The sequence below is a fragment of the Hippocampus bargibanti genome, linkage group LG22 (genome assembly GCF_051943395.1).
Source record: "Hippocampus bargibanti isolate YZ-2025 linkage group LG22, ASM5194339v1, whole genome shotgun sequence".
Lineage (NCBI taxonomy): Eukaryota > Metazoa > Chordata > Actinopteri > Syngnathiformes > Syngnathidae > Hippocampus > Hippocampus bargibanti.
The window spans coordinates 7393958-7419673 of NC_142755.1; the positions used below are offsets into that span (position 1 = coordinate 7393958).

The window sequence follows — 25716 nt, forward strand, 5'->3', positions numbered from 1 at the left end:
TGAACAAAACAAGAAGTTACAGACGTGATTTCAAAAAAATTAGCAACATTGATAAACATTATGGCACCGCACGGTGTAATTTTGCGCTTCATTACAGTTCGTCCGCCGGGATAACCTTTTTCACGTTCGCTCCCCTCGCAGTTAGCTTAGCATGCCTCCAGCAGCCGTAAAGGTCAGCAGGTTTGCATCCCTCCGAGCCAGGCAGGGTACGGGCAATGATGTCCTTGATGAGATAATGACAGCTACCATGCATCGTCCCCTTTGTGCGCAACATCTGCAGGTAAATGTAAAAAAAAAAAAAAAAACACACGTCCCTTTGTACTTAGTAGATGCGTTTTTTTTTCAACCTACCGCGTCATGACAATTTGAGCGCTTTGTAGGGTGTCATTACGCATATAGTTGAGAAATCTGTTGTGACAATGTATCATGTGTTACATAAGTGACTCCGACGTAGAACGACCAAGACATTGCTGCAAAATACAACCAATTGAAAGTGACAGTCGATGAAGTCAGGGGTGGGTGTGGTGGGGTCGGGGGGCTTGTCAGATACGGTGCAGACCAGCCAAGAAATGCACTCGGGATAGCAGGGCATGGAACTTTGACTCTCTCGACTCGATTGAAGTCCGGATGCCTAATCAAGGAACTGTGTGAATTGTCCTTAAAGGACAACCGACACCATTTTTTTTGCTTCCTAACTGACATCAGAAAAACGTTTTATAGCATCTAAAATACCCAATAGGAGAAGATGCTTTCTTGTTACTCATCCAGTTATGAATATGATTCAAACAGTTCTGAAGAGGAAAGCATACATGTTTGCAATCGATTAAAGGAGTCCTCCTATATCAATTCGAGCCGTCAAGGGCAGCATGTAGCCACCCAGAAAATTAAAAGATGGTGCCAAAGCTCCATTGGAAATGGGCTGATTTGTCTGCTGGGAATTTGTGTCAGCGAATATCAAATATTAGTCTTGGTGCAAAACACAACGATTCACCATCGCGTTATTTATGTGATTCCCTTCTAATTTCGCCATCAACATGAAGTTTTCAGAGCAAACAAAGGACCGCTAAAATGCATTGTGTGTCGCTTTCTCGGTCAGGGGGCGGTCCTTTCGTGACGTCACGTAAGGGATCGTCATCAACTCGAAAACAAGACTTCCTGAATATTCAGCGTGAGTCTTAAAAGTTAAAATCTAGCTATATGCGGTGGAATCTCTGTAAAATACGCTTAGTGGTAGTTTTACAAATTATGGACAGAACTTGTCGAAACAATTCATATTTAGTCACATGGAACAACATCTGCTTTGTTATGGTGCTTTTAAAAAAGTTTTACGTTGGGTTTAGGAACTTTAATGATGGCTTCGGCACTGCTCAACATGGCTGATTAGAGTCTTTTCGTCAAGATCTAATAGTACGTTGGCCATTAGGTGGAAATGTAACTTTAATGACAAGCACCAATGGCAACAAATTCTTGGAAAACAAAATGATAAAAGAGTTTTGGTGATTTTTAAAAAAGTGTTGTCTTTCTTTTTGGGTTTCATCGCTCTTAACGTGGCGGGTCACATTTGCATCACGCTATGGAAATTGGACGGGAGCAAAATGAGCATCTATTCCTGCGAGCATGGAGGAAAAGGTGCTGTTCATTTCCTCGGCGCCACAATATTGTCCCCTAGACTCTCTTTGTCAGGTTCTCGGCGGAGTCGCGGCATCATTCGTCCCAATGAGTAATTGTTTGCCGACTGTTGTGTGGGATGCCGCCGTTAATTTGTCACTTGCTGATTTTGATTATTTTCTGTCGGAGTCATCTCACACCAAAATGGGAAGTTAGTAGCCAAAAACTAGACAATATTTGTAACAGATTAAAATATTTTCTGCAACCTCTCCAATTGGGCCTTCCAAGTGGACCAGTAATTAAAAAAATAATAATAATAAAACCGTGATGAGAAGAAAGGAGCGTCAGTGCAGAGCGCCGATGCGTACCTGGAACTGCCGCGGCTTGGAATTGAAGCGGATTGACGTGGGGAAAGAGATGTGAGACAATGTCTTTTTGTCACTGGATGCTACAGCTTTGTGTTTGCTTTCAACATTGAAGCTTGTAGCAGACGTGCATATTTCACCATGGCGTCCGTGATCCACTGGTGAAAAGGATGTTTTGATCCTCTCCTCTTTCATCTAGAACTACTTCATACTACAAAGAGGGTGCAGAAAGTGCTGAAATTGAATGGCTGCGTCTTTGTGTTGTCATATTATTTTGGTTTTGTTTTGGCTTCAAGATGGCGCAGCAGGAGCGGCTGCCTTTCCAGCAGCTCCTATATTTTGTTTTTCTACGTCTTCCTTTCCTTTCCTCTTGCTTCCATAACTTTGCTGCTCTGAAATGTACATTTCTCCACTGTGAGACGAATAAAGACTAATCCAATCCAAGCCAATTGAGCCGGTGATCGTGCTAATCAAGGTGTCAATGAGAATTTGGCTACTCGAAGGCGGTCTAATGAGTCCTCCCAGTGGAAGCCCAGCTAAGCCTCAGCTACTCCTACCTCCCCCTCCATTACTCCCCTGCCACTATTTCTCCTCCGTGTTTAATTGCTAATGAAGTAGCTTTGGAAATTAGCCATCGTTCTGAAAAAGCATAATGTGATTGGGGTCAAATACTAATTGTGTGGCATGGAAGCACGCGGGGCATCAAGTATAGTTGGTGGGGGCTTGCGTACATGATGAGACACATGAAGTGCGAGCTGATGCACAAAGTCAAACCTTGTACCTGCACGTGTCTGATGTCTGCAAATTTAAAGGACAACCGACGTCACTTTTTTGTTTCTTAACTGACATCAGAAAAACGTTTTATCGCATCTAAAATACCCAAAACACGCACTATGATATTTTTATTCAAATACAAAACACCAATAAAAATGACTTAAAGTGTCCAAAATCTGCAAAAAAATTGAGCTGCGAATTGGACATTTTCAGAAAGTCCCGCCCTCAGTTCGTGATGTCACGCCAAGACGTCTTGCATTGCTGGAGAATCAAAACAATGGCTTCACATTCGGAGAATATGCTTTCTTGTTACACATCCAGTTATGAATATGATTCAAATAGTTCTGAAGAGGAAAGCATACATGCTTGCAATTGATTAAAGAAGTCCTTTCGTGTCATTTTGAGGCATCTGGACTGCAATGTAGCGTCCCAGAAAAGAGGCAGATAATGGCGACCAAGATCCCTGTGAGGAATTAATCAGCCCGTTTCCACAGGCTGATAAATTCCTTATCTGGAGCTTGCTCGCCCTCTTCTGGCTCTTTTTGGTGCAACATGACGTTTTGAGACCAAACAAGCACAGCAAAATGTATTGACGTGATGGAAGGACTGCTACAATGTGTCCTTTTTTTTTCTCGATCAGGGGTGTTCCTTCAGTGACGTCACATACGGACTCGTCACCAACTCAAAAACAAAACTTCCGGAATATTCAGTGCGAGTCTTAAAACGTAAAATATAGCTATATGTGGTGGAATCATTGTATAATATGCTCAGTAGAAGTCATTTGAAGCCATTTTACAAATGATGGACACAACTTGTCCGGAGACGTCGGTTGTCCTTGAAAGGTGTCTGTACGTGGCAATCTATGGATTGAAGGGGGCTTACCGCAAGCTGGTCTTTTATCCATGAGATTGACCAAAGAGCCATCCATGCTGGAGACGTCCACCCACAGCTTGCTGGCTCTGGCTTCCCTGTAAAAATTGGGACGGATCAAAGAAAGTTCACGTGACACAAAAGGCTTCAAAAACTGAGGTCACAACTCTGGTAAAAGATTCCTTTTATGTTTTATGCCGACAAAGTCTGACCTTTCCGTCACCAACTGGGTTTCCGCGGATGCGACGGCTTTCATGTTGGTGGATGCAAGACGAGTCACAAAGTTGACCTTTTCTCCAGCCATCTGCAACCAAGTAGATACGGTACAAATTTGGGCTCATGTTTACGTCTGCATTTCATTTGAACGAGAACAAAACACGCCAGCGGTTTGTACATTGTGATGCATGTTGCACGTGACAAAAGATGCTCATCCGTCCTATCTTGTGGAAAACGCCCTTCTGTTCAACGTGCATGCAATGATCAACCCTTTCGCCGTTTTGGATACGTTCAGAATCAGAATCAGAAAGCCTTTAATAGTCCACCACAATGGAGAAATTTGCAATCTACAGCAACAAAATTATAAGGGGTGTGGGGGGAAGTGAAAAGATAAAAACATAGTATGCATGCATCATAGAAATAAAATGAATAAATAAAATAGTAGAATGGCAAGCGATTTAAAAAGGGGAAGGAGCTGCTGTAAAGGCAGCAGCACAGGGGGTGCAATAACGTGGGAGCTTTTACGACAGCTGCACATCTAACAAAGCACGACACATAATAGTCAATACAAAGCAAAATAATAAACACAACAGAAACATAAAAACATGGACAGTCCTGCAATCTTAACGGCTTTCCCCATGTACCCTATAAGTACCTGTTTGAGTACAAGACAAACGCTTGATTACATGAAGCAGTTCTAGATAATTTTTTCACCAGTGGATTAGAGACATCATGGTGGAATGTGCACGTCTGCTCCAAGCTAAGTTTTCAAAGCAAAGACGAAGCATTGCGAAAAGAGATTGCCTCACATCTCCTGTCCCACGTAAATCCGCTTCAATTCCAAGCCGCAATAGTTCCGCATATGCATATGCGGTCTGCGCTGACGCTCTTTTCTTCTCATTGCGGGCTCCTCATGCATCATCCAGCCGCAGAATGTCCAATTCCACGTGCATTCTTTTATGTTTCCAATCCAACAACAAACTTTCGCAGACTTTTCCTCATCAGATGACTCCTCTAAGAGTCATATTAGCGCGGCACTTATACAGTATAAGCGAAGCCGTACGGCTATTATTACTGAGCTAGAAAGACGTTGATCCGGCGGTTCCCATAGCAACAAGAGGCAATATTCACCAGAGTATGAGCCACGTGAATTTTTTTAACCTGCCATTTGAGGGTAGCCCTATCGCAAAAAAAAAGACACGACGGCGGCTAGCTGTCGAAGTCACAAACCAATTAATTGACACTAATAATCTGCGCGGAATCAAACTGGATGTTTTTCGTCATTAAAATACACATACCGTGTTCCCTACGTAAGGTCATTCATTGCATATCATCACGTTTTAGCACCTAACTGGATTTTTGGCAACTCCAGATGGTCTTTTTTGATGACAAGCGCTCACCACCACTCGTTGAAAAGAACTTGTAATGCAATTCCACATGATAAGAACATAATTGCATTTCAGACACCTCGCTATCAATCGGCGGACAGTGGCGAGGCTCAATAGATTGCTTTTGCAGGGGCGGGATATCGGTTGAGACTCCGAGGGTGGATTAGCCGGGAGATAAATGAATGAGAGGGATAATGATGAAAAGCAATCACAGTGGAATACGTTGCATAACCCTTTTGAGGTTCATCTTGTGGTCTTCACAAAGACTTTTGAGGAAATCAAAAGTTATGACGGAGAGAAGTTGAGCAAGAAAGCTATCAATTTGGATCAATCTGGACCAGAGGTATAAAAAAAGTCTCTTGATTTTGAGTGATGTGAATGCGGACGTAGCGTTGGAAGTCAAAATGAAGAGGCAAGAATCCGATCGATTTTGAGCAAGGCGTGGAGGTGGCTTTCAAGTCGAACGGCCGCCACCTTCATCTGGCAGGGGAGGGGGGAGAATTTCCCATACTGCATGTCAGTCCCAGCAGGCCTTACACAACACAAACGTTGCTCTTATATAACAGCCCCCCCCCACACACACACAAAGACCACTACGATCATAAATGTTCCACCCTGATAATCTATATTCAGCATATTTAGTGAATAAGAGAATTTTCTAGCTCTGTCTGCAGCTCAGAATTGTGCTTCATTAATAGTCTTGCAACCTGCCAAAGTTGCCAAATAAAGGTTTTCTCATCGAATGGGAGGAATAAAGACAACTAACCTGGCTTTGCTTTTACATTTAACAATCAATAAGATCAGTGTTTGCCCTAAACTGCATTTACTAATAGCGTGTTGACTGCTAGCAAGTGTTTTTTTTCCGGTGCCACCCGGATTCTGTTGAGCGGCACCCGGTCGTCATGACAACAGTGTTTTCAAAGAGCCACGTGACGGCTCTGGACGTCGCCGTGTTTACAATGAAAAGCCATGACTGACAAGCAATCAAATGTTCAATCACGACTTGCTTGCACATGATTATTGATCCCCATGTGTAGCGACGGGTTTGTGGGTGATCAGGAAGATATTTGCACTGCGGCGTTGTCTTTGTTGACCAATGATACTTCTTATTCTAGACCAAAAACTTCATTAGAGTCCAACAATGGAAGTCAAACATAGAAATGCTCCCATTTGGATAAATAGTCTCAAAATTAGCGGCTAATTAATTTATTTCGGCACTTACGAGTAGCTTCTTCTCTTTTAGTCCTGTCTCACTCCGTTTTGAGGTCATTCCTCATTTGACCCACCTGTGTGTCTCTTTGAAGCAACTTTGGAGCATCTTTTTCGTCACTTCGCAGATTCTTACAACATACGCTTGCCTGATAGCTTCTTCTTTAGCTGTATGAAAAAACACACAAGGACACATTTTTTTAGCCACTCTGTAGCCATTTATTTGCGGCAAACTACTGTATTTATAGGGACGGCGGAATATAAGGCACACTGCTGATAGTAGTTGCGAGACCTGTTGTGGCTCAATATTACTTGACATATAAGGCGCACCTGCGTATAAGACACAGGGTCATCTTTTGAAGAACATGAAGGTTTTTGGGTGTGCCTTATAGACCGGAAAATACGGTACATGTGGTGAGCAATTCCCATATGTCGAGTCAAGCAAACATGAACAGGCTGTTTCTACCTCGCCAAAGGAGCAGACGATCCGCTGAAACCATCTGCAAAATATCCAATTTGGCCCATCATTTTAAGCATTTTAAGCATCGAAAGCCGCCAGGCAAAGGTGTGAATTGTCAAAGTGCCAGGGAGGACGTTGATGTTGACGCTTTTTCCTTCTGCGATCTGTCGGAACAAAACAAGTCAGTCTGATGTAGGAACATACAGTATGTTGGATGCGTGTTACCTGAAGGGACCCCAGCATGCATTTTACTCTTGGGGGGGACTTTCTGTATTCCTGCTGCTCTCCCCGCCTTTATTATTATTATTATTACAGTAAAGTCTCGTTATATCGATATTCAAGGGAGTCCGAAAAAATATCGATATAACCGGGACTATCGATATATCAGACCCTGTTTGCATGTAATTTTCTCCGTGCGTGCATAGAAATAGTATCGATATAACCGGGACTATCGATATATCCGATATCGATATAACGAGACTTTACTGTATTATACAAACTGCTTACAGATGTATTTTATACACTTCTGATAGAGAATAGAAAGAAAATAATTAATCATATTTAAACGCTTCATGTTTGGAAGGCCCACAAAAGAAACACAGAAAATCTGGAGTCAATCACACACAGCCTGTTAAACTGTCATCTTCATGAAGGAGATCTGGCCTTGGACTAATTTAGGACTTATTATTAAGTTCATAGAGTTGCTTGTTCTGTAGCCACAAGGGGACACAAGCCAGTGTCTTCGTGTGCTGGCCCCAAGCCCGGATATATACAGAGGGTTGTGTCAGGAAGGGCATCCGACGTAAAAGGCTGGCCAAAACAAACATGCGAATCAAACCTCTGAAGATGGAGGACACTGATTAAATAGCTTGGCAGAGGGCTGCAGACGTTGGGCGTCGGTCATGAATGGCTGCGTCCCCTGCTGGCAGTAAAATAAAATCTTCCTGTGTTCGAGTCTTTGTTCACAGTGTCCGAACAAACATCTCTGACAACTTCACCGTCTCTTTACATTGTTCTTGAGCCTCATTGGATGTCCTCTTTTGTGTCGGCTCACCATGCCGTTGTGTTTAGGGCTCCTTTGTGCGGACTCTTTTCTTAGTAACTAAAATGTCCTTTTCTGAGTGGGTTGAGCGGTTACGAGGGGTATTAATTACCGTGACCATGGCAACAACAGGTGCCAAAGCATCCGCAGCCGTGTATAATTATGATTATACTTAAAATCATGAAGGGTAAAGAAGTGATCGATACATGACAACCCGTAACAACCACTGATGGAAAATAGCGTGACGCCGCCGATGCAGATCATCCAATATTTTGGATGATCACCAAGGTCCATGTTTCTATTGCGTAACAGTTGATTTGATGAAAGCTGCACGGCAGCAGACAGCATTTTCCTCCCTTTCTCTCTCTCTCTCTCTCTCGCTATCTCTTCCAGCAGATGAATTAACGGCAGGGGTGCTCGCTCGGTCAGATGCTTAACGAACAAGTCCCTGTGTGTACCGTTGTCAAGGAAACAGACCAATTTGTTTCACCTGTTTGGCTCACATTGGGAGATTTCAAGTTGGGAATTAAGCTGAAATCAAACGCTCCCAAAGGGCAAATCATAATTTTTTTTAGCCCGTGAGCGAAATGGAACACTTGTTTGTTAGCTTGTGAAAAAGTGGCTTTCAAATGGAACAATCCCACATTCTTATCTATCAATACACGTGAAAGGAACATAAATATGCACAAATATATGTCTAGATACGAAACTTTGTGTTTTACCCGGTTGAGGAGAAGTACTGTTGGTGCTCACAGCGCAGAGGTGCAGGATTTGATGCTGGCTCTGGCCTTCTTGTGAGGAGTGGGCATGTTCTCCCTTGTCCCTGTGTGGCTTTTCTGCAGGTACTCCGCTTTCTTCCGAGATCCTAAAAATACAAAACAAACATGTTTAAAACAAACACTTTAATGACAAACTTTAACATTGGCTTTTGATGTAAACCAGACCAGTATCGTTTTAGTATCTCATTCTTGTGATATTTAGATTAGATTAGATGAGCCTTTATTAGTCTCATAATGCAGAAATGTACATTTCACAGCAGTAAAAACAAAATACAGGAGCTGCTGTAAAGGCAGCCACTCTCGCGGTGCCATCTTGTGGTAAAAAAAAAAAAACAAAAAAAACAAATAATGTGACACAACACCTAAAGACACAGACAGTCTTCAATTTTTAGCACTTTCTGTACCCTCATTGTTGCATGAAGCAATTCTAGATGAGAGAGGATCAAAGCATCCTTTTCACCAGTGGATCAGGGACATCATGATGGAACGTGCACGTGTGCTACAAGCCAAATGTTGAAAGCAAACACAAAGCTGTAGCATCCATTAACAAAAAGAGATTGTCTCACGTCTCCTGTCCTACGTAAATCCGCTTCACTTCCAAGCCGCGACAGTCCCACATACGCATCGGCGCTCTGCGTTGACGCTCCTTTCTTCTTATCGCTGGCTACTCCAGTCATGCATCCATCCAGCTGCAGACTGTCCAACAGCACCGACCTTTAATTTAATTTAATTTTTAGTTCTGGTTATTAGAAGATGTGATTTGATGATTTTATTGGGAAATTGATCATTGATCAAAGCCAGGAATCTATTATGACAGTGAAAACAAGTTGGCAGAAAGTACTCCTCTTGGTCTTTGCTTTTTTTTAACCATTTTTTATTCTGTGGGTTTGCAATAATTTTTTTTCAATCTGTGCCTTGGCGCAATTCACAAAACCACATTCTGTGGAAACACAATAACGGTGTTATTCGTTTCACGGTTCATCTTATCAGTACAAGGTTAAAATCATCAGTGGGAATAAGTCAAAGTCAGCTTTATTGTCAAACATGCTAATATGTGTGACATACAGCACAGATGAAATTACTGTCCTCTCTGACCCAGAGGAACCCTAACCCTATCGTCCTTCCACCCCCAACCCCCAGTCGCATGGCGCATTCTAGCAGAAGCTCTCAGTTAAAATACACGACAATCAATTTGCTCTGTTTAGTCTGTGCTACAGGTGGACGGTGCCCCGAGAGGAGGGGGTGGTCCCACAGAAGGTGGGAGGTCGTACTGCAGGCGCGCAACAGGTCCGCCTCACACTCAACAGATGCGTGGTGTCTGCCGACTCTGCGCGCTGCTTGTTGCGCTCACTCGTCTCAGCACCGTCAACGTCACCGCAGCTGCGAGCGCGGATGCCGATGCAGCTGCCAGCAGCCTGCGCCTCAAGGCAGCCCCGCGACCGGTGGGCCAGATGAACCCCCGCCTCCCCGGCTCCTCGTCGGCCTCCTCTGGCATACAATGGCTTAACCGAAGAGACATGCGCGTCCGCAACGGGGACGGCGTCACGCTGTGCCAGAGGGCTCTGCAGATTGTGACGGACCTTTGCCTCACCGGACATGTGGACCGGGAGAAATGTTCGGATATTTTCCCCCTGGAGAGCAGCGGCATACCAGGTAAAGGACACGCAGGTAAATGCAATCAAGTCATTACCTTTTTATGCAGCGACCTTCTGTTGTGAAATCGATGTACACGAGTAAAATAAAAGAGGGAATCCCTCTCATTAGGGTAAGCACGGGAGTTCGTCCGGCAGGAAATAAACCAGACTGAAATAATCAGTTCTCATTTCCCATTCACTCACAATGTCACTCACTGATCCAGAATAATATGTTGACCTCTCAGATAATGCTCGAAAACTAGCAACAAGTTTTCGAACAAAAGATGAGCGACTTTTGTGCTTTGAAGACAGATTTGGAATGAGGGAGTTCAGGTGAGACAACAATTTCCCAACAGGGACCATGATAACACAGACTCAATGGATATGCAACTCTTGTCCTGGAGTCCATTTTTATTTGGGTTGATAATGCAACACATCTAATTGTCCAAATGTGAGAGATGATGAGGATTTTTGTTGTTTTAATTCTCACTGCCTCGGCCTGTCCATCTACTTCACATCCCGCTTGCCTTCTCCGCAGACATCTCCATCAGTTTATTGGCTGTGGTGGTGGGCTTCTGTGGCCTGGCGTTGCTGGTGGTATCTCTCTTTGTCTTTTGGAAGCTGTGCTGGCCTTTCTGGAGGAGGAAAGCAGTGACAGTTCACGGTGGAAACGTCGGGCTTCACGTCGCCTTTCCCGATGCGCCACCAAACAACTCGACACCCTTGCCCGAAAAAGTGGTGCCGGTTGAAGAAAAAAAGAAGCCTTCACCTGAAGTGAAGTTGAACAATCGGAAGTCCATCATGCTCCTGGAGGCGGCCATGAAGATCAGTCAGACGTCTCCAGACATCCCGGCTGAGGTGCAGACCACCCTCAGAGAGAAGCTAAGCCATCAGGCGAAGATCCAGAGGCAAACCACAGAGCCAACGTCGTCCTCCAGGTAGCCCCCGGTTGCACGCTCATTAATGCCAGAGGTGTCTGGTCGGGTAATCCTGGTGTTGAATGGGGGGTCCACCTTGTGAGGCATAGACCATTACCAGATTTGCCTTTTAACACCCGAGACTCAATGGCCATGCACCCTTTGTGCCAAAGGTAATTTTCATTGTCCTAAAGGATGCAAAACATCTAATGATGTAACATTTTGGCAGGATTTAGATTGCAGCATTCTTGCCCTCCATTTCCCCTGATTCGTCAATCTTATGTACATCCCGGTTGTCTTTTCCGCAGTCATCTCCATCAGCCTCCTGGCTGTGGCGGCGGTGGGCTTCTGTGGCCTTGCCGGGTCCGAGAGTTGTGTCACACAGGCTTGTAAGCCAGCTATTAGCTGTATGTGTGAACCCAGCTGCCATGGCATTGCCTGCAAGCCACCCCGGGAATGAAACCATCACCCCACGCTCTGCCTTTGTTTTCTAGCGTGGTGTTTCAAGGCCAACGTCCATAATTAGCATTGCCGCAGGCTGGGCAAAGATGCGACGCGGCGGGCAGCTGCTTCTGTGTGGGTGGACCCGAACGCCACGCAATCACCACTTAGGATCAGTGATGAAAGCATGCTGATCACGTTGCCGGTGACTTGAAATCAGATGAGCGATTCCACCAAGTGCTAATTCTCAAACCTTTCTGAGCATACAAGTCTGAGCATTCATTTGCTCAAGGGAACAGAAGTGCATTGTTTTAATAAAATGCACTCTTAAGTGCCTCTCTATCGAGTAAAAATGCCCAGATGCGAGTGCCACAAAAGAAATCGCTTGGTGGGAAACCACACGGAGATTCAAGGTGTTTTTGTATGGAAGCATAAAGTCAACCTGAACGTTTAGACTCCTTTGGGTGTCAAAAGTAAAATTCTCCTCATTAGGTGCATTCCGAATGACGGATAAATGAGTCCAATATGCTCACAGCCACCATTTACCACAGGCACAATTCCTTCCGGCGCCACCTGCCACGCCAGATGAACGTCAACAGCTTTGACTTCAGCATGGACGCAATGCCTTTCCGACAGTCCTCCACGGCGAGCATCGGAAGAATCAAACCGGAACTCTACAAGCAGAGGTCCGTGGACTCGGAAGGCGAGCCCAGAGAACCTGTCGAGATTTGCGGAAAGCTCAGCTTCGCGCTGCGTTACGACTACGAGGAGCAGGCCCTGGTGGTGACGATCCTAAAAGGACTGGACCTACCAGCTAAAGACTTCACGGGAACCTCGGATCCCTATGTGAAGGTCTACCTGCTACCCGAGAGGAAGAAGAAGTTCCAGACACGAGTCCACCGCAAGAACCTGAACCCCACGTTCGATGAGACCTTCTGCTTCCCTGTGGTGTACGACGAGCTCTGCGATCGCAAGCTACACCTGAGCGTCTACGACTTTGACCGCTTCACCAGCCACGACATGATCGGTGAGGTGGTGGTGGACAACCTCTTTGAGCTCTCTGACCTTTCTCGTGAGGCAGTGGTGTGGAAGGACATACACGCTGCAACCACGGTGAGTCAGCGTCCATACTGGTCAATGAATAACACCATTTTGTTTAGCCATCGTGGAGGCGTACACTTCCCCTCTACTGCATAATTAGAGCAACAAAGACGACAATCACAAAATCAACACATTGTGACAAATCTTCTTCTCCTTTTGGCTTTTCCCTTCAGGGGTCACCATAGCGAATCAGTGTCCTTCATCTCCAGAGTACCTCTGGGCTAAACAATCGAAAAACAATTCACCCAAAGCTAAAAATGTATATACTTTATGGGTCTGGAGTAATATGAGGTGCAAACGGGGAGAGCTGTATAAAACGCAAATGCTGCCCCCTCGTGGAAGGGAACAAATAATGCCAAAGGTCTGACCAGCGCTGTATCCCCATGCCCTGCAAGAAAATCCAAAACCCAAACAAATGCGGGAATGGCGCTCCACGATATATTTTCAATCCCTGAATAAATTCGGGAATGGTAGTGAATGAGTTAAGGATTAAAAAGCAAAAAAACAGTGCACCCTCATGATGACTTTCTCTACACAACTAAATATCGACATTTCCAAGGACTCCAGATCAAGTCATGTTTTTTTTTTTTGCTCATTTAATGCTTTTGTTCTTCTTTCTTTGCAAACCTCAGACTCTTTTACATTAAGTCCAAGTCGATCAAATAGCTAGATGACATAACATATCTCCAACTCCAAAGCAACTTTTCCTCTTTGAGTTTGAAACCTTATATAACCAAGTGTACCTGACCGTCAGTCATTCCTTTCATCACTTTGCTGCTGTGAAATGTAAATTTCTCCACTGTGAGACTAATAAAGGCATATCCAATCCAATCCAATCCAATCCAACCTGTTACCATGACACTATTCACACCGAATGAAATCAGAACTTCCTCATCCGCAGGAGACCGTTGACTTGGGAGAGATCATGTACTCGCTGTGCTACCTCCCCACAGCGGGAAGGATGACTCTGACAGTCATCAAATGCCGAAATCTCAAAGCCATGGACATCACAGGCTCTTCAGGTACACCCACGCATCAAAAAGCAGTAACCGATCCGCACAACCGGCTTGACTGCAGGTGGCCACTTAATAGTGGAATTGGAGACAATGAACCAGAAGTAGCTCATTCATTCACTAATTGGGAGTCATGACTCACAAGCACGATTTCAATTATGAAGCTATTCTTAAAAAAGACCCGCCATAGAGTAAAACAAAAAAAAAAAAAATCAACATTGTGCAAAAGCACACATCGAGGAAACACACAAAGAACCATTTTAGAGACGACTATGTCCACGTCTGCCCCACGATAAGACTTGCGAGCAGTACAGGATGCGCCTCGCCTCTCCCTCATAGACAGCTTTGTCTTCCAGATCCATACGTCAAAGTCCACCTGATCTGTGATGGACGCAGGCTGAAGAAACGGAAAACCACGACCAAGAAGAGCACTCTGAACCCGGTGTACAACGAGGCCATTATCTTTGACATCCCCCCTGAAAACGTGGAACAAGTCAGCCTCTCCATCATGGTGATGGATTACGATCGGTGAGCACCGGCGCACCGCATTCCACTGACTGAGGCGTGTTGGGAGTTATTGGTGACAAAATGGTAATCACGTATCACTGACAGGGTTGGGCACAACGAGGTGATCGGTGCCTGTCGCGCCGGGCCGGACGCCGAAGGCCTCGGACGGGATCACTGGAATGAAATGTTGGCTTACCCACGAAAACCCATTACCCACTGGCATACCCTGGGAGAGGTACATTTTTCTTTTTTTAAAATAACCTTTATTTTTTTGTCATTTTTTACTGCAGCCTCCCGAACAGAAAAACAAGTCAATAGTTGTTGTTTTTTGTGGCAATCTTTTAGTGGCCCGGAAGGGAGGCGAGCTTCGAGAGTCAAGCTTCATGTCCGTCACCCAAACCTCCACAGACGCCGTGACATCCCACCAATAATATGTGAAGTTGATTTCAGGTTGTGTGCACCTGAATGCTTTAATTTGAACAAAACCTCAATCAACGAACGATAATGTCCTGATATTACTGACATTTTTCACACTCTAACATTTTATTCTAAAATGGCACAAGGTGTAAGGGCTCCATGGCTCTGTGCCGTACAGGCATTCACTAAAAAAGTATATATATATATATATATATACACCGAATGCACTAGCGATGGGTTCATCTCTCAGTCATAACACAAGCAGATCACACCAATAGATGGATAGAATGTAGCAGATACATGTAGCAGAAAAAACACTATGTATAATTAAATGAAAGATTATTTTGACTCCCCCCATGTGATTATACTCTTGCCTGTAGTGAGTAGCTTATTCAGTCTACAATCACAGTCAATGTAAAAAGTGAAGTGATTGTTCCGTGCTTTGGTTTTCCATTCAACTGAACAACTCGACAGTCTACATACAAACTAGTACATCATAGATAATTATATGTACTGTATGTATCGTACAGTCAGTTTCAGTAGTTTTAATGTGGAAAAGATGTAATGTGTCTGTGATGAAGAAATAGGCATCATATGTCTTCAGGCTAAAATCTAAAATAAAAATAAATACATAAATAAAAAAGTCAGCGGATCATTGTGATTGAACAAAAACCCAGAAATCCGCTAGCTTCCTCACTCTACACATACAAGAGGTAATTCACTTGCAGAAAATATAAACCCATGAAGGCAAACAGTTGGGCATTTAATGTATAGTCAATTTTATAGGTTGAAATTGCGGTGAAAAAAAAAGTAAGTACTTATATTTTTTATACAAAGCCATGCAAGTGTTTGATGCATCTCACAACTCAGTGTTGTCAGTATTAATAATAACAATAATTACAAAAACAAAAATAAGGCTATGTACTGTTATTCCGTGAGCACAAGCACACTGTACAATGATGCTTTCTGCCCTCAAAGTCAATGTTTCATTTTGAGCCTGCCTTCTCGTGTCTTTCTTTGGGAAAATCAAGGCAAGCGTTTACACGTATGAAAAAAGAGAAGAGTGTATGGGTTTGTTGTATCTCTATTGTTTGGTGACAATGGCGTGACGTTTCTTTGCCGTTCAGAACCACGACATCATGTCATATACCTGCTACAGGACTGTTTGTGATAACTTTTGTAACTCAAAGTCTACGTTTGGAATTTCATCTATCGTGTCGGTTTCATATGTATTTTATCAAAAATAAACCAACAGTATTATATTCAAATGATCACTGAGGTTTTTTTGTTGTTACAGTAAAGTCTCGTTATATCGATATTCTCGGGAGTCGGAAAAAATATCGATATAACCGGACTATCGATATATCCGATCCTGCGGCATGTAAATTTTCTCCTTGCGTTCATTGAAATAGTATCGTAATAAGTAGTACTATCGATATAACCGATATCGATATAACGAGACTTTACTGCATTTTTATTTAAACTCTTGGATGACACTTACCAAATTAGCTTGACTTTTGGAAGTCTGCAGTGCAGCAACGCCACTTGTAATTGGCAGCCCACCTAAATATACAACAAAATAAGTTTACTCTTTTACATTTGTGCTTTTTAGTAATAGTTCAACAAATGTTTTTTTTATTTTATTATGATCATTAAAAGCTGCTGTATGTGCTAAACATACACACCACTGCATCTGACTTTGGGAAGCTTGTGTATGGGGAACAACTCTTAGAGCTTGTGGACAACAAAAAAGAATTAGGCATAGTTTTTTTTCTGGAAACACACTTGAATTTGTTTATAAGTGTTTTTACGATGGTTCAGACAAAAAAAAGGTATTTTTTTGATCACCACACATAAAGAGAATATTCAAATCAGCCGCTGTAAACACTTTCCTTGATGAAATTGTCAAAAACCTGCACAAAAGGCGGCAATGCTAACGTCGGTGTCCCTTAGCAACGAGCGGTACCAAAGGCCTACTTAGGATGGGCTAATTGCCCCGTACATCAATATGTGTAATTTAAGCTTAAAGGACAGGCAGCCAGGCCTAACGTCGACGATGCAGCTGCTCCATTAGTCACACTTGGCTTTTGTATACAGGGCTACACAAACGTCTTTGGATGATTTGCTGTTCACATTTTAGTAGGGCTACATTCACAAAAAAGAAATAACACAGACATGACCCAGGAAAGAAGACATTTCTGCCACAGTTAAACTAAGAAAAGTGAAAACAATAGCACCATTGTTGAATATTTAATGAGATGTGTACATTGAAGTTTATTTAGTGTTATGAACATGGGGTTTATTCGCCCACTGAGCTTGAGGCCGGGAGAAGCGGTGGTTTTTGCAAAAATACAGACACTCGAACAGTCGTTCGTAAGGTGAATTTGTTTGTAAGTTGCTTCAGTAAGTGCTATATTTTGTATGGAATGTATGTTTAAAGGAAAACCGACGTCTCCAGACAAGTTGTGTCCATAATTTGTCAAATGGCTTCAAATGACTTCTACTGGGCGTATTTTAATAAGATTCCACCGCATATAGCTATATTTTACGTTTTAAGACTCGCTCTGAACATTCAGGAAGTCTTGTTTTTGAGTTGGTGACGAGTCCTCACGTGAGGTCAGAAAAGGACCGCCGTTCACCGTAAAAAGACGCATTGTAGCGGTCCTTCCATCACGTCAATGTATTTTGCTGTACTGTTTTTTTTTTGAAAACCTTATTTTACATCCAAAAGCCGCCAGCAGAGGGAGTCCAAGCTCCATTGAAGAATTTATCAGCCTGTGGAAACGGGCTGATTCATTCCTCACAGCGCGGTGGCCATTTTCTTGCCTCTTTTTGGGTGAGACATTCCCCCCTGCACGTTTGCCTCAAAATGACACGGAATAAATTCTTTAATCGATTGCAAACATGTATGCTTTGCTCTTCAGAACTATTTGAATCATATTAATAACTGCATGTGTAACAAGACAGCATATTCTCTGAATCTGAAGCCATTGTTTTGATTCTCCAGCAATGCAAGACGTCTTGGCGTGACGTGACGAACTGGGGGCGGGACTTTCTGAAAATGCCCAATTCGCAGCTCAATGTTTTGCAGATTTTAGACACTTTAAGTCATTTTTATTGGTGTTTTTCATTTGACTAAAAATATCATACTGCGTGTTTTGGGTATTTTAGATGCTATAAAACGTTTTTCTGATGTCAGTTAAAAAACAAAAAAGTGACGTCGGTTGCACTTTAAGGCTTATATAAGTATGTTTAAGGTTCATATAAGTATGTTTACGGCTTGTATAAGTAACCTGTATTGGTTTGTACTGAAAAATAAACATTGAATAAAATATATACTCGGGCACTGCGACGAACTGGGCAGAGGAAGTTCGAAGTGGATGCTGGGCGAGTTCTCACAGCGCCTCACATCGGTATTAGCGGTGGCAAGAATCACTACTCGGCAAAAAGCGCGCAATACAAAATGTAACTTACAGCATCTTTGTCCGAACATTTTTTGACATATCCGCAAAAATGTTCGCATGTACCGTTGTTCGTAACTCCAATGTTCGTAAGTAGGGGAGCATGAGTACGACGTGTGAGTGCGTACGCGAGGGTGGGATGCTGAGCGGCGTACGGGTGTAGATCGCTCTCTTCGTGACCAACTGTGTCACGTTCCGATGGCGACAGTGGCAGCTGACGAGTCGGAACGTTAATTGTTGGGGAGGATCGCAAAGCAGGTGGCGGAGACGTTGGTGCTGGCAGATGATTTATTAACAAAACTGGTTGAACAAAAAGTGACAAAACAGAGCACCGCGAGTGGGTGAGCGGGGGGATCCGTCCAACCTCACTCGCTCTGGGAAAAATAAAAATGCACACGGGAGTGCAAAACAGCATACGATCTCGAGAGTATCAACTGACGCGATCGAGGCTAATAAATATCTCGGGCGAAGCAACTCTCGTACCGATAGCAGTTCAAGGCACGGGCGAGGTGGGAGGCGTAGTATCTTCCGACGCTGGGTGAGTGCCAGCGTCTGGTTTAAATGTCCAAATGTCTGTGATGAGGGAATTGACAGCAGCTGGCGGACGTCGGGAGCGGAGGCCCCACCCAGCTGTCAACTCGCTCGTGACAAACTGTTGTCGCGTGCGGACGTGCTGCATTTTGCTCTCGCGTTTAATATTGGATTTGGATTGGATTTGCCTTTATTAGTCTCGCAGTTGAGAAATTTACATTTCACAGCAGCAACATTATGAAAGAAATAGGTGTACGAAGTGTTTTAGCCCCTAATCATGCCTCCAAAGAAAGTCAGTGCAAGCAGCAAAGCTGCTACAAGTGAAAGCCTGGGTTACATTTATGTTTGTTATTTGTGTCTTTGCCATTTTGCTCAACATTTTCTAAGATATACATTGCTTTTTATGTGTTGGGCAGCATTTTAATGTATAATTTCATGCATAAAATAATGTATAAAATATTAAAAAGGTAAACATTCGGGTGTTGGAATGGATTAAAACGATTTACATTATTTGTAATAGAAAAAATGATTTTGGTGTTCGAACAAATCGCTTTTCGAACAGGGTTCTGGAACGGATTATGGTCGAGAACCTAAGTTCCACTGTATGTTGAAATAATTGATGGTGTACGAAAAAGGGTGTTTATAAAAACAAAATGATTGGTCACGTGCTGCACTGCTTCTGATTTAATGTCTTTGTCAATTATTATTGGGCCAATAAATGGACATTTAGCTTCAGTAAGGAGGAAGGTGTTTGTTCAACCCATCAGGTATTTGCGCTACTGAGCATCCATGTCTCCATTTCGTCATTACTTTCCACTGCACGCACGACGGGTCAGCAGTCACGATGCTAATAGCACGCTGCCACCGCGTACCCCTTTATCAAGGCCAATCGCCGTTGAGAGGCTAAATGGGCGGACAGTGCAAGCGGGTTTAATGAGTGGGTTTATGGCAGCTCCATTAATCTGAATGATGGCTTTGGGGAGAAATTAAAATTCAAGATAAAAGTATACATGGTCTTCTATTTTGTATACAGAGAGCGAGAGAGAGACACAGACAGAGAGAGAGAGAGAGAGAGAGAGAGAGAGAGAGAGAGAGAGAGAGAGAGAGAGAGAGAGAGAGAGAGAGAGAGAGAGAGAGAGAGAGAGAGAGAGAGAGAGAGAGAGAGAGAGATTACATTCTAGGTGCTTCCTTGCAAGAAGCTACTGTACAGCAAAGTGTAGCCAATCAAATATTCAGTAAACGTATGACCATTTCAAATCAAGTTGCCTATTAGTTTGCATTTGAGAAAATTTAAAGGACAACCGACGTCTCCGGACAAGTTGTGTCCATAATTTGTAAAATGGCTTCAAATGACTTCTGCTGAGCATATTTTACAAAGATTCCACCACATATAGCTATATTTTACGTTTTAAGACTCGCGCTGAATATTCCGGAAGTCTTGTTTTTGAGTTGGTGACGTGACGTCACTGAAGGAACGCCACTGACCGAAAAAAGGACACATTGTAGCAGTCCTTCCATCACGTCAATATATTTTGCTGTCCTTGTTTGGTCTGAAAACGTCATGTTGCACCAAAAAGAGCCAGAAGCGGGCGACCAAGCTCCATGTAAAAAATTTATCAGCCTGTGGAAAACGGGCTGATTAATTCCTCACACGGAGCTTGGTCACCATTTTCTGCCTCTTTTTTGGTGATACATTTCCCCCCAATGTTGCCTCAAAATGGCACGGAATAAATTATTTAATCGATTGCAAACATGTACGCTTTCCTCTTCAGAACTATTTGAATCATATTCATAACTGGATGTGTAACAAGAAAGCATATTCTCTGAATCTGAAGCCATTGTTTTGATTCTCCAGCAATGCAAGACGTCTTGGCGTGATGTGACGAACTGAAGGTGGGACTTTCTGAATTTTTTTTTGCAGATTTTGGACACTTTAAGTCATTTTTATTGGTGTTTTGCATTTGAATAAAAATATCATACTGCGTGTTTTGGCTATTTTAGATGCTATAAAACATTTTTCTGATGTCAGTTAGGAAACAAAAAAGTGACGTCGGATGTCCTTTAAGCAATCCAAATAACCATGTTCGCAACCGCTCAGCGAAGTGCGGGCGACAATAAACATATTGACGTGATGCACAAATTATAAATAGATGTTTTACCCCATGGGTACGAGTGTGAGAATCAGCTCTCATCACGTGTTAACCTTACCTTGATGCATCCTGACAGCAAGAAATAAACAGGAATTATTGGAACATTTTGGAACATGGAGGTCACTCGTAGGTTGATTTCAGAGATTCAACAACAATGTTTTTACTGTCAGCAATCCAAGGCAAGGTTAGCAATTTCAACAACGGATGCAGGGCCTGTGAAAAAAAAAAATAATGAAAATTAATACACAACGGTGAAAAGTATTTTTCTTAGGTTGAAAACACTGTCACAAAAGATACAGATCATGTAACGCTCTGACTGCAATTCTCAAATGAAAGTCAAGAACCACAATTAGAGTACTTTTGTTCCCGTCATGACTCCCCAACACTTCTTTCCAACTATAAACTACTAATAAAGTGTGATTCATCTATGCCGGCCATCGTGACAAATCTCGATGATGTGCGCACATGGGTGGGCGTGGGGATGAATCACCCGAGACTACAACGGTGGAACGTGAGCGTGAATCTAAATGTGGCACCATTCATAATCTGCCGCTCTACGACAAACCTGTCGGGAACAAGATGTGACCCGCCTCAAATGAGCCATGGCATTAGAGGTGTGATACCAATGGTCAAGTCGTGATATTTTATGCTCAAAGGCCACGTGTCATTTTTAAAAGGGGTAGATATTCGTAGAAAAGACAAAATAAATTGTACTGCAGTATCTATTGATGCTCAATGCCCAAAGTCAGCTGAGATACAAATGGATGAACGGTTCATATTTAATAATAATAATAATAATAATAATAATAATCTCAAGGACACTGTACAGTCAAAGTTTTTCTGCACGTGAGCAGCTTTGAGACATGCGTATATAGACCCGCTAGAAGCCTTTAGAATAAAAAACTTGTGAGGACCGACAAAAAAAATCCTCACTTGTCAAAAATGTCCTCACTACATTTGGTATGAAATCGTCGTGGACCTCACAAAAATAGCAGAACAAACACGCACGCACACACACACACGTCACGGATGCAGCTGGTGTGAAAGCGTCACACGGATCAAGACGTTTTGGACCGAATATGAGGGTGATTAAAGCACGACACATCAAATAAATAAATGCATAAATAATGGGCAAATTTTGATTTAAACGGACAGTTAGGACGGCGGAAATCATCATTGGCACTGCCCTAGCCACTCTCAAGGACTTGCCCACTTCAAGAATCGAAACAAGGGCGCGTAAAATCCTCCTGGACCCTCTGCACCCTGCCCACTACATTTTCCAGCGACTCCCCTCAGGCAGCTTCTTCACCCATTGCCATCAACTCTCTAAACCAGGGGTGTCAAACTCATTTCACGTGGTGGGCCACATATGGCCTCGGTAGATGCCAAGTGGGCCAGACCATTAAAATTATACCATACATGCTATAAATAATTATACTAATTATTTCATTAGTTTTGGTGTAAAGAAGCACAAGAACATCCGCTGCAAGAAGGAGAGGTACCGCCGCTCGTTCCTACCGACTGCTGTCAGGCTTCACAATTCCCAATGATCACATGTGAAAAAAAAAACAAAAAAAAACTGGACACTTGTAAATATGGGTTGTTGCAATATATCGAAATGCATTTCTTGATTCTGCACTATGTACAGTCTTGTTTATAGAACGGTTTTTGCACATCTACATTTGCACAGTATACAGTTGACATTTTTATTTTGTTATGCTTAGAATATCTTGTTTTCTATCCTTTCACTCCCACCCCAACCCCATCCCTCTTCAATTGCTGCTGTGGACTGCAAATTTCCCCATTGCGGGACGAATAAAGGTATTCTGATTCTGATTCTGATTCTGATTCTGAAAATGATGACATTTAATGAACACTTTTACACAACACACAAGTTTAGCTGCCTTCAACATGCATCGTTTAACAAAGTTACAGTCGGAATACGGCTTTGATGCTAATGCTATTTCGCTAGCAATTAGATAGCTGGCTTTTACTGCTGCTTCACTGACATCATATTTTTTGCTGAGATGAGTCTCGTAGTGGCGTCGAATATTATATTCCTTCCTTTTTCCACTTTTAAATTGTCCTGCGGGCCTGATCAAACCTCCTTGGGGGCCGGTTCCGGCCCGCGGGCCATATCTTTGACAGCCCTGCTCTAAACATTAACCCAAATATAACTGTATAGTGCCTCTTTGCAATTTTTTAATGATACTAGTTCGTGTTCTACTGGAGACACATTGCTAATGTGTTCTACATACTTTGCAATAAAGATGATTCTGATTCTGAATAAAAACAAGATGCAGGATTTGTTCCGATTTGGAGCTAATCTGTTTCTAATCGACTATTATGGATTACATCAGATAATCACAAGCACTAAATGTAATCAAGACATTTGGGCGAAGACACTCAGGAGAAAATGGAACCCTAGTCTGAGTTGAGGCAATTACCTCATTTGCGGGGCGCTAACGAGCCTGCCCCCCAAGTGTGTGTTTTCTTTTCTGAGCTCAACACGATTCATCACCACGCTTGCGGGACGCACAGCGGGTCAGGTAGATTAAGTGTACACCTCCCGTCGGGTACCTGTAGCGCCATTGAGCGGAACATGCTGTTCTTTGGACACGTGGTCTCAAAGCCCATTAAGATGTCCATCCGGGCCATTTTTCTCGTCGCCCCTTTGGCATCATCAGTACAAAGTGCCCACTTTGAAGCTGTAGAAGCAGAGTGTACAGGTTAGTGAGTGGAGAGCTGACAGCGTGGACGGACGGACGGACGGACTCCCCCAGTCTCCATGGTGACCGGTTGGCATACAGCCACATCTAGGAAAGACTTGTGTAATGGCCTGTCCTCGGCCTTGAGGGCACAAAGTCCAAGAACTGAGAATGAAAAAAAAACTCGGATGGCCATAAAGGCTGATGCACTTTCGCCTTAAGTACCCACCACTTGCTGCTAGAGTAGCGAGCATTCCCCTTGAGCGACAACTCGCTTCAATTGTCCAGCATCAAGTATCTGTTTAAGACCTTCAGTGTCCTTTCAGAATTGCCATTTTCCGGAGCATCCTTCTGCAGGAATACATTCCCCAAAACAATTATTATCTATGACTAGCCGACTAGCACTTAAACCGGAAGGTCGGCAAACTGAATGGTTCCATGATAATATTAAACACAAAATTGGTGGGCTGTATCCACTACTGTAATTTTGTAGTGGTGGCAGGCGGGTGTACAGTAATCGCTCGTTTATTGCAGTTAATACCGCGATAGATAAAAATCCGCGACGTAGCGAACCCTCCATGGATTAGTAAATTTTATCAGAATCATCTTTATTGCCAAGTATGTAGAACACACAAGGAATTTGTTTCCGGTAGAACACGCTGCACTAGTATCATCATCAAAAAATTGCAAAGAGGCACTTTACAGTTCTATTTGGGTTACTGTTGAAAGAGTAAATGGCTTGGGGGAAGAAGGTGTTTACATGTCTGCTGGATCTGGTGCGCATGGATCGGTAGCGCCTGCCTGAGGGATGTAGCAGGAAAAGGTGGTGGGCAGGGTGCGGAGGGTCCAGTCGGATTTTCCGCTCCCTTGTTTGGATTCTTGTGGTGTGCAAGTCCTCGTGAGTGGGTAGGGCAGTGCCTATGACTTTTTCTGCCGTCCTAATTGTCCGTTGAAGTCAGAGTTTGTCCATTTTTGCGGCGGCCCCGAACCAAACGGTGATGGAAGAACACAGGATGAATTTGATGACAGCTGTGTAGAAAAGTTGTAGCACGTCCTGTGGCAGGCCATGCTTCTTTAGCAGCCTCAGAAAGTACATCCTCTGTTGGGCCTTTCTCAGGATGTCGTTGGTGTTGACCTCTCACATCATGTCCTGGGAGACTGTGATTCCCAGGAACTTGAAGGTCTCAACGGTTGACACGAGGCAGTTGGATAGTGTGAGGGGCAGCTGTGGTGATGGATGTTTCCTGAAGTCCACAATCATCTCTACCGTCTTGAGCGTGTTCAGCTCTAGGTTGTGACGGACACCCCAAAGTTCCACTTGTTGTTGTGTATGAGTACAAAAAAAATATTTATAACGCCAAATTTTGTGGACCACAATGCAGGCTATGCATAAAGAAGCACAGTAAACGTTTGTAGTACAGTACAAAACTCTAATGCAATAAAGTAAACAGTGCCCGATCAACATACAGTATATCCAGTATAATATTTCCAGGTACGCTACTGTAGTGCTAGAGAATAGACAGAAAAGAAGTTATCATATTTAATAGTTTCATGCTGTTATATGCTTAGTTGGCGCACAATGGAAGCACAGAAAATCTGGGGTCAATCTGAGGTGAACAGACACAGCCTGTTAAACTGTCATGTTCATGTAGGAGATCTGGCCTCGCACTATTTTACGACCTTGATAAGCCTTGATTAGCCTGGTTACAAATCTATCACTTCATGGAAAGACAACCCATTAAAATGTCTGCGTTCTGTTGGTTTATGGATGTTGGTGCTTGGGACGGCCGGGGCGCAGTATTCAAATCAAGAAGACTCCGTTTCACTCATCTATCACTTAAATTTGCATATACTCTCAATAAATAGCTGGCAGAGGGCTGCAGACGTTGGGCGGCGGTCATTGATGGCTACATCCCCTGCCGGCAGTAACAGACAATCTTCCTGTGTTTGAGAATTTCTTCACAGTGTCCGATCAAACATCTCTGACATCACAAGTTAAGTTTCAGAAGGTGTCAAGGGTCCTACAGAAGGCTCGGATAATGATTTACGACAAGTGAGGTCTTTGCTGCTGATGTTTTTTCCTTTTGGCAAAGATGTATCAGTCTTGGTTCCATGATCCCCTTAA

At 43.3% G+C, this 25716-nt stretch overlaps 2 protein-coding genes across 3 annotated transcripts; one reads left to right on the forward strand and one right to left on the reverse strand.

Moving 5' to 3' along the window:
- Window positions 1–100: 100 nt before the first annotated feature.
- Window positions 101–25328, reverse strand: LOC148881876 (uncharacterized). The gene is made up of 9 exons (XM_088989157.1): window positions 23464–25328; window positions 20942–21096; window positions 16243–16304; window positions 8655–8797; window positions 6897–7054; window positions 6508–6598; window positions 3830–3921; window positions 3630–3715; window positions 101–274 (listed from the first exon to the last, which is right to left on the reverse strand). The coding sequence occupies exons 2-5, from the start codon at window positions 20996–20998 to the stop codon at window positions 6969–6971; spliced, it is 348 nt and encodes a 115-aa protein (XP_088845283.1). The 5' UTR covers window positions 20999–21096; window positions 23464–25328; the 3' UTR covers window positions 101–274; window positions 3630–3715; window positions 3830–3921; window positions 6508–6598; window positions 6897–6968.
- Window positions 9955–15935, forward strand: syt10 (synaptotagmin X). 2 transcript variants are annotated; one of them, XM_088988864.1, is made up of 7 exons: window positions 9955–10379; window positions 10884–11283; window positions 12255–12816; window positions 13706–13826; window positions 14174–14345; window positions 14430–14559; window positions 14670–15935. In XM_088988864.1, the coding sequence occupies exons 1-7, from the start codon at window positions 10019–10021 to the stop codon at window positions 14739–14741; spliced, it is 1818 nt and encodes a 605-aa protein (XP_088844990.1). In that variant the 5' UTR covers window positions 9955–10018; the 3' UTR covers window positions 14742–15935. The 2 variants fall into 2 exon arrangements, with proteins under 2 accessions (XP_088844990.1, XP_088844991.1); XM_088988865.1 differs by having other exon boundaries at window positions 9955–10364.
- Window positions 25329–25716: the final 388 nt, after the last annotated feature.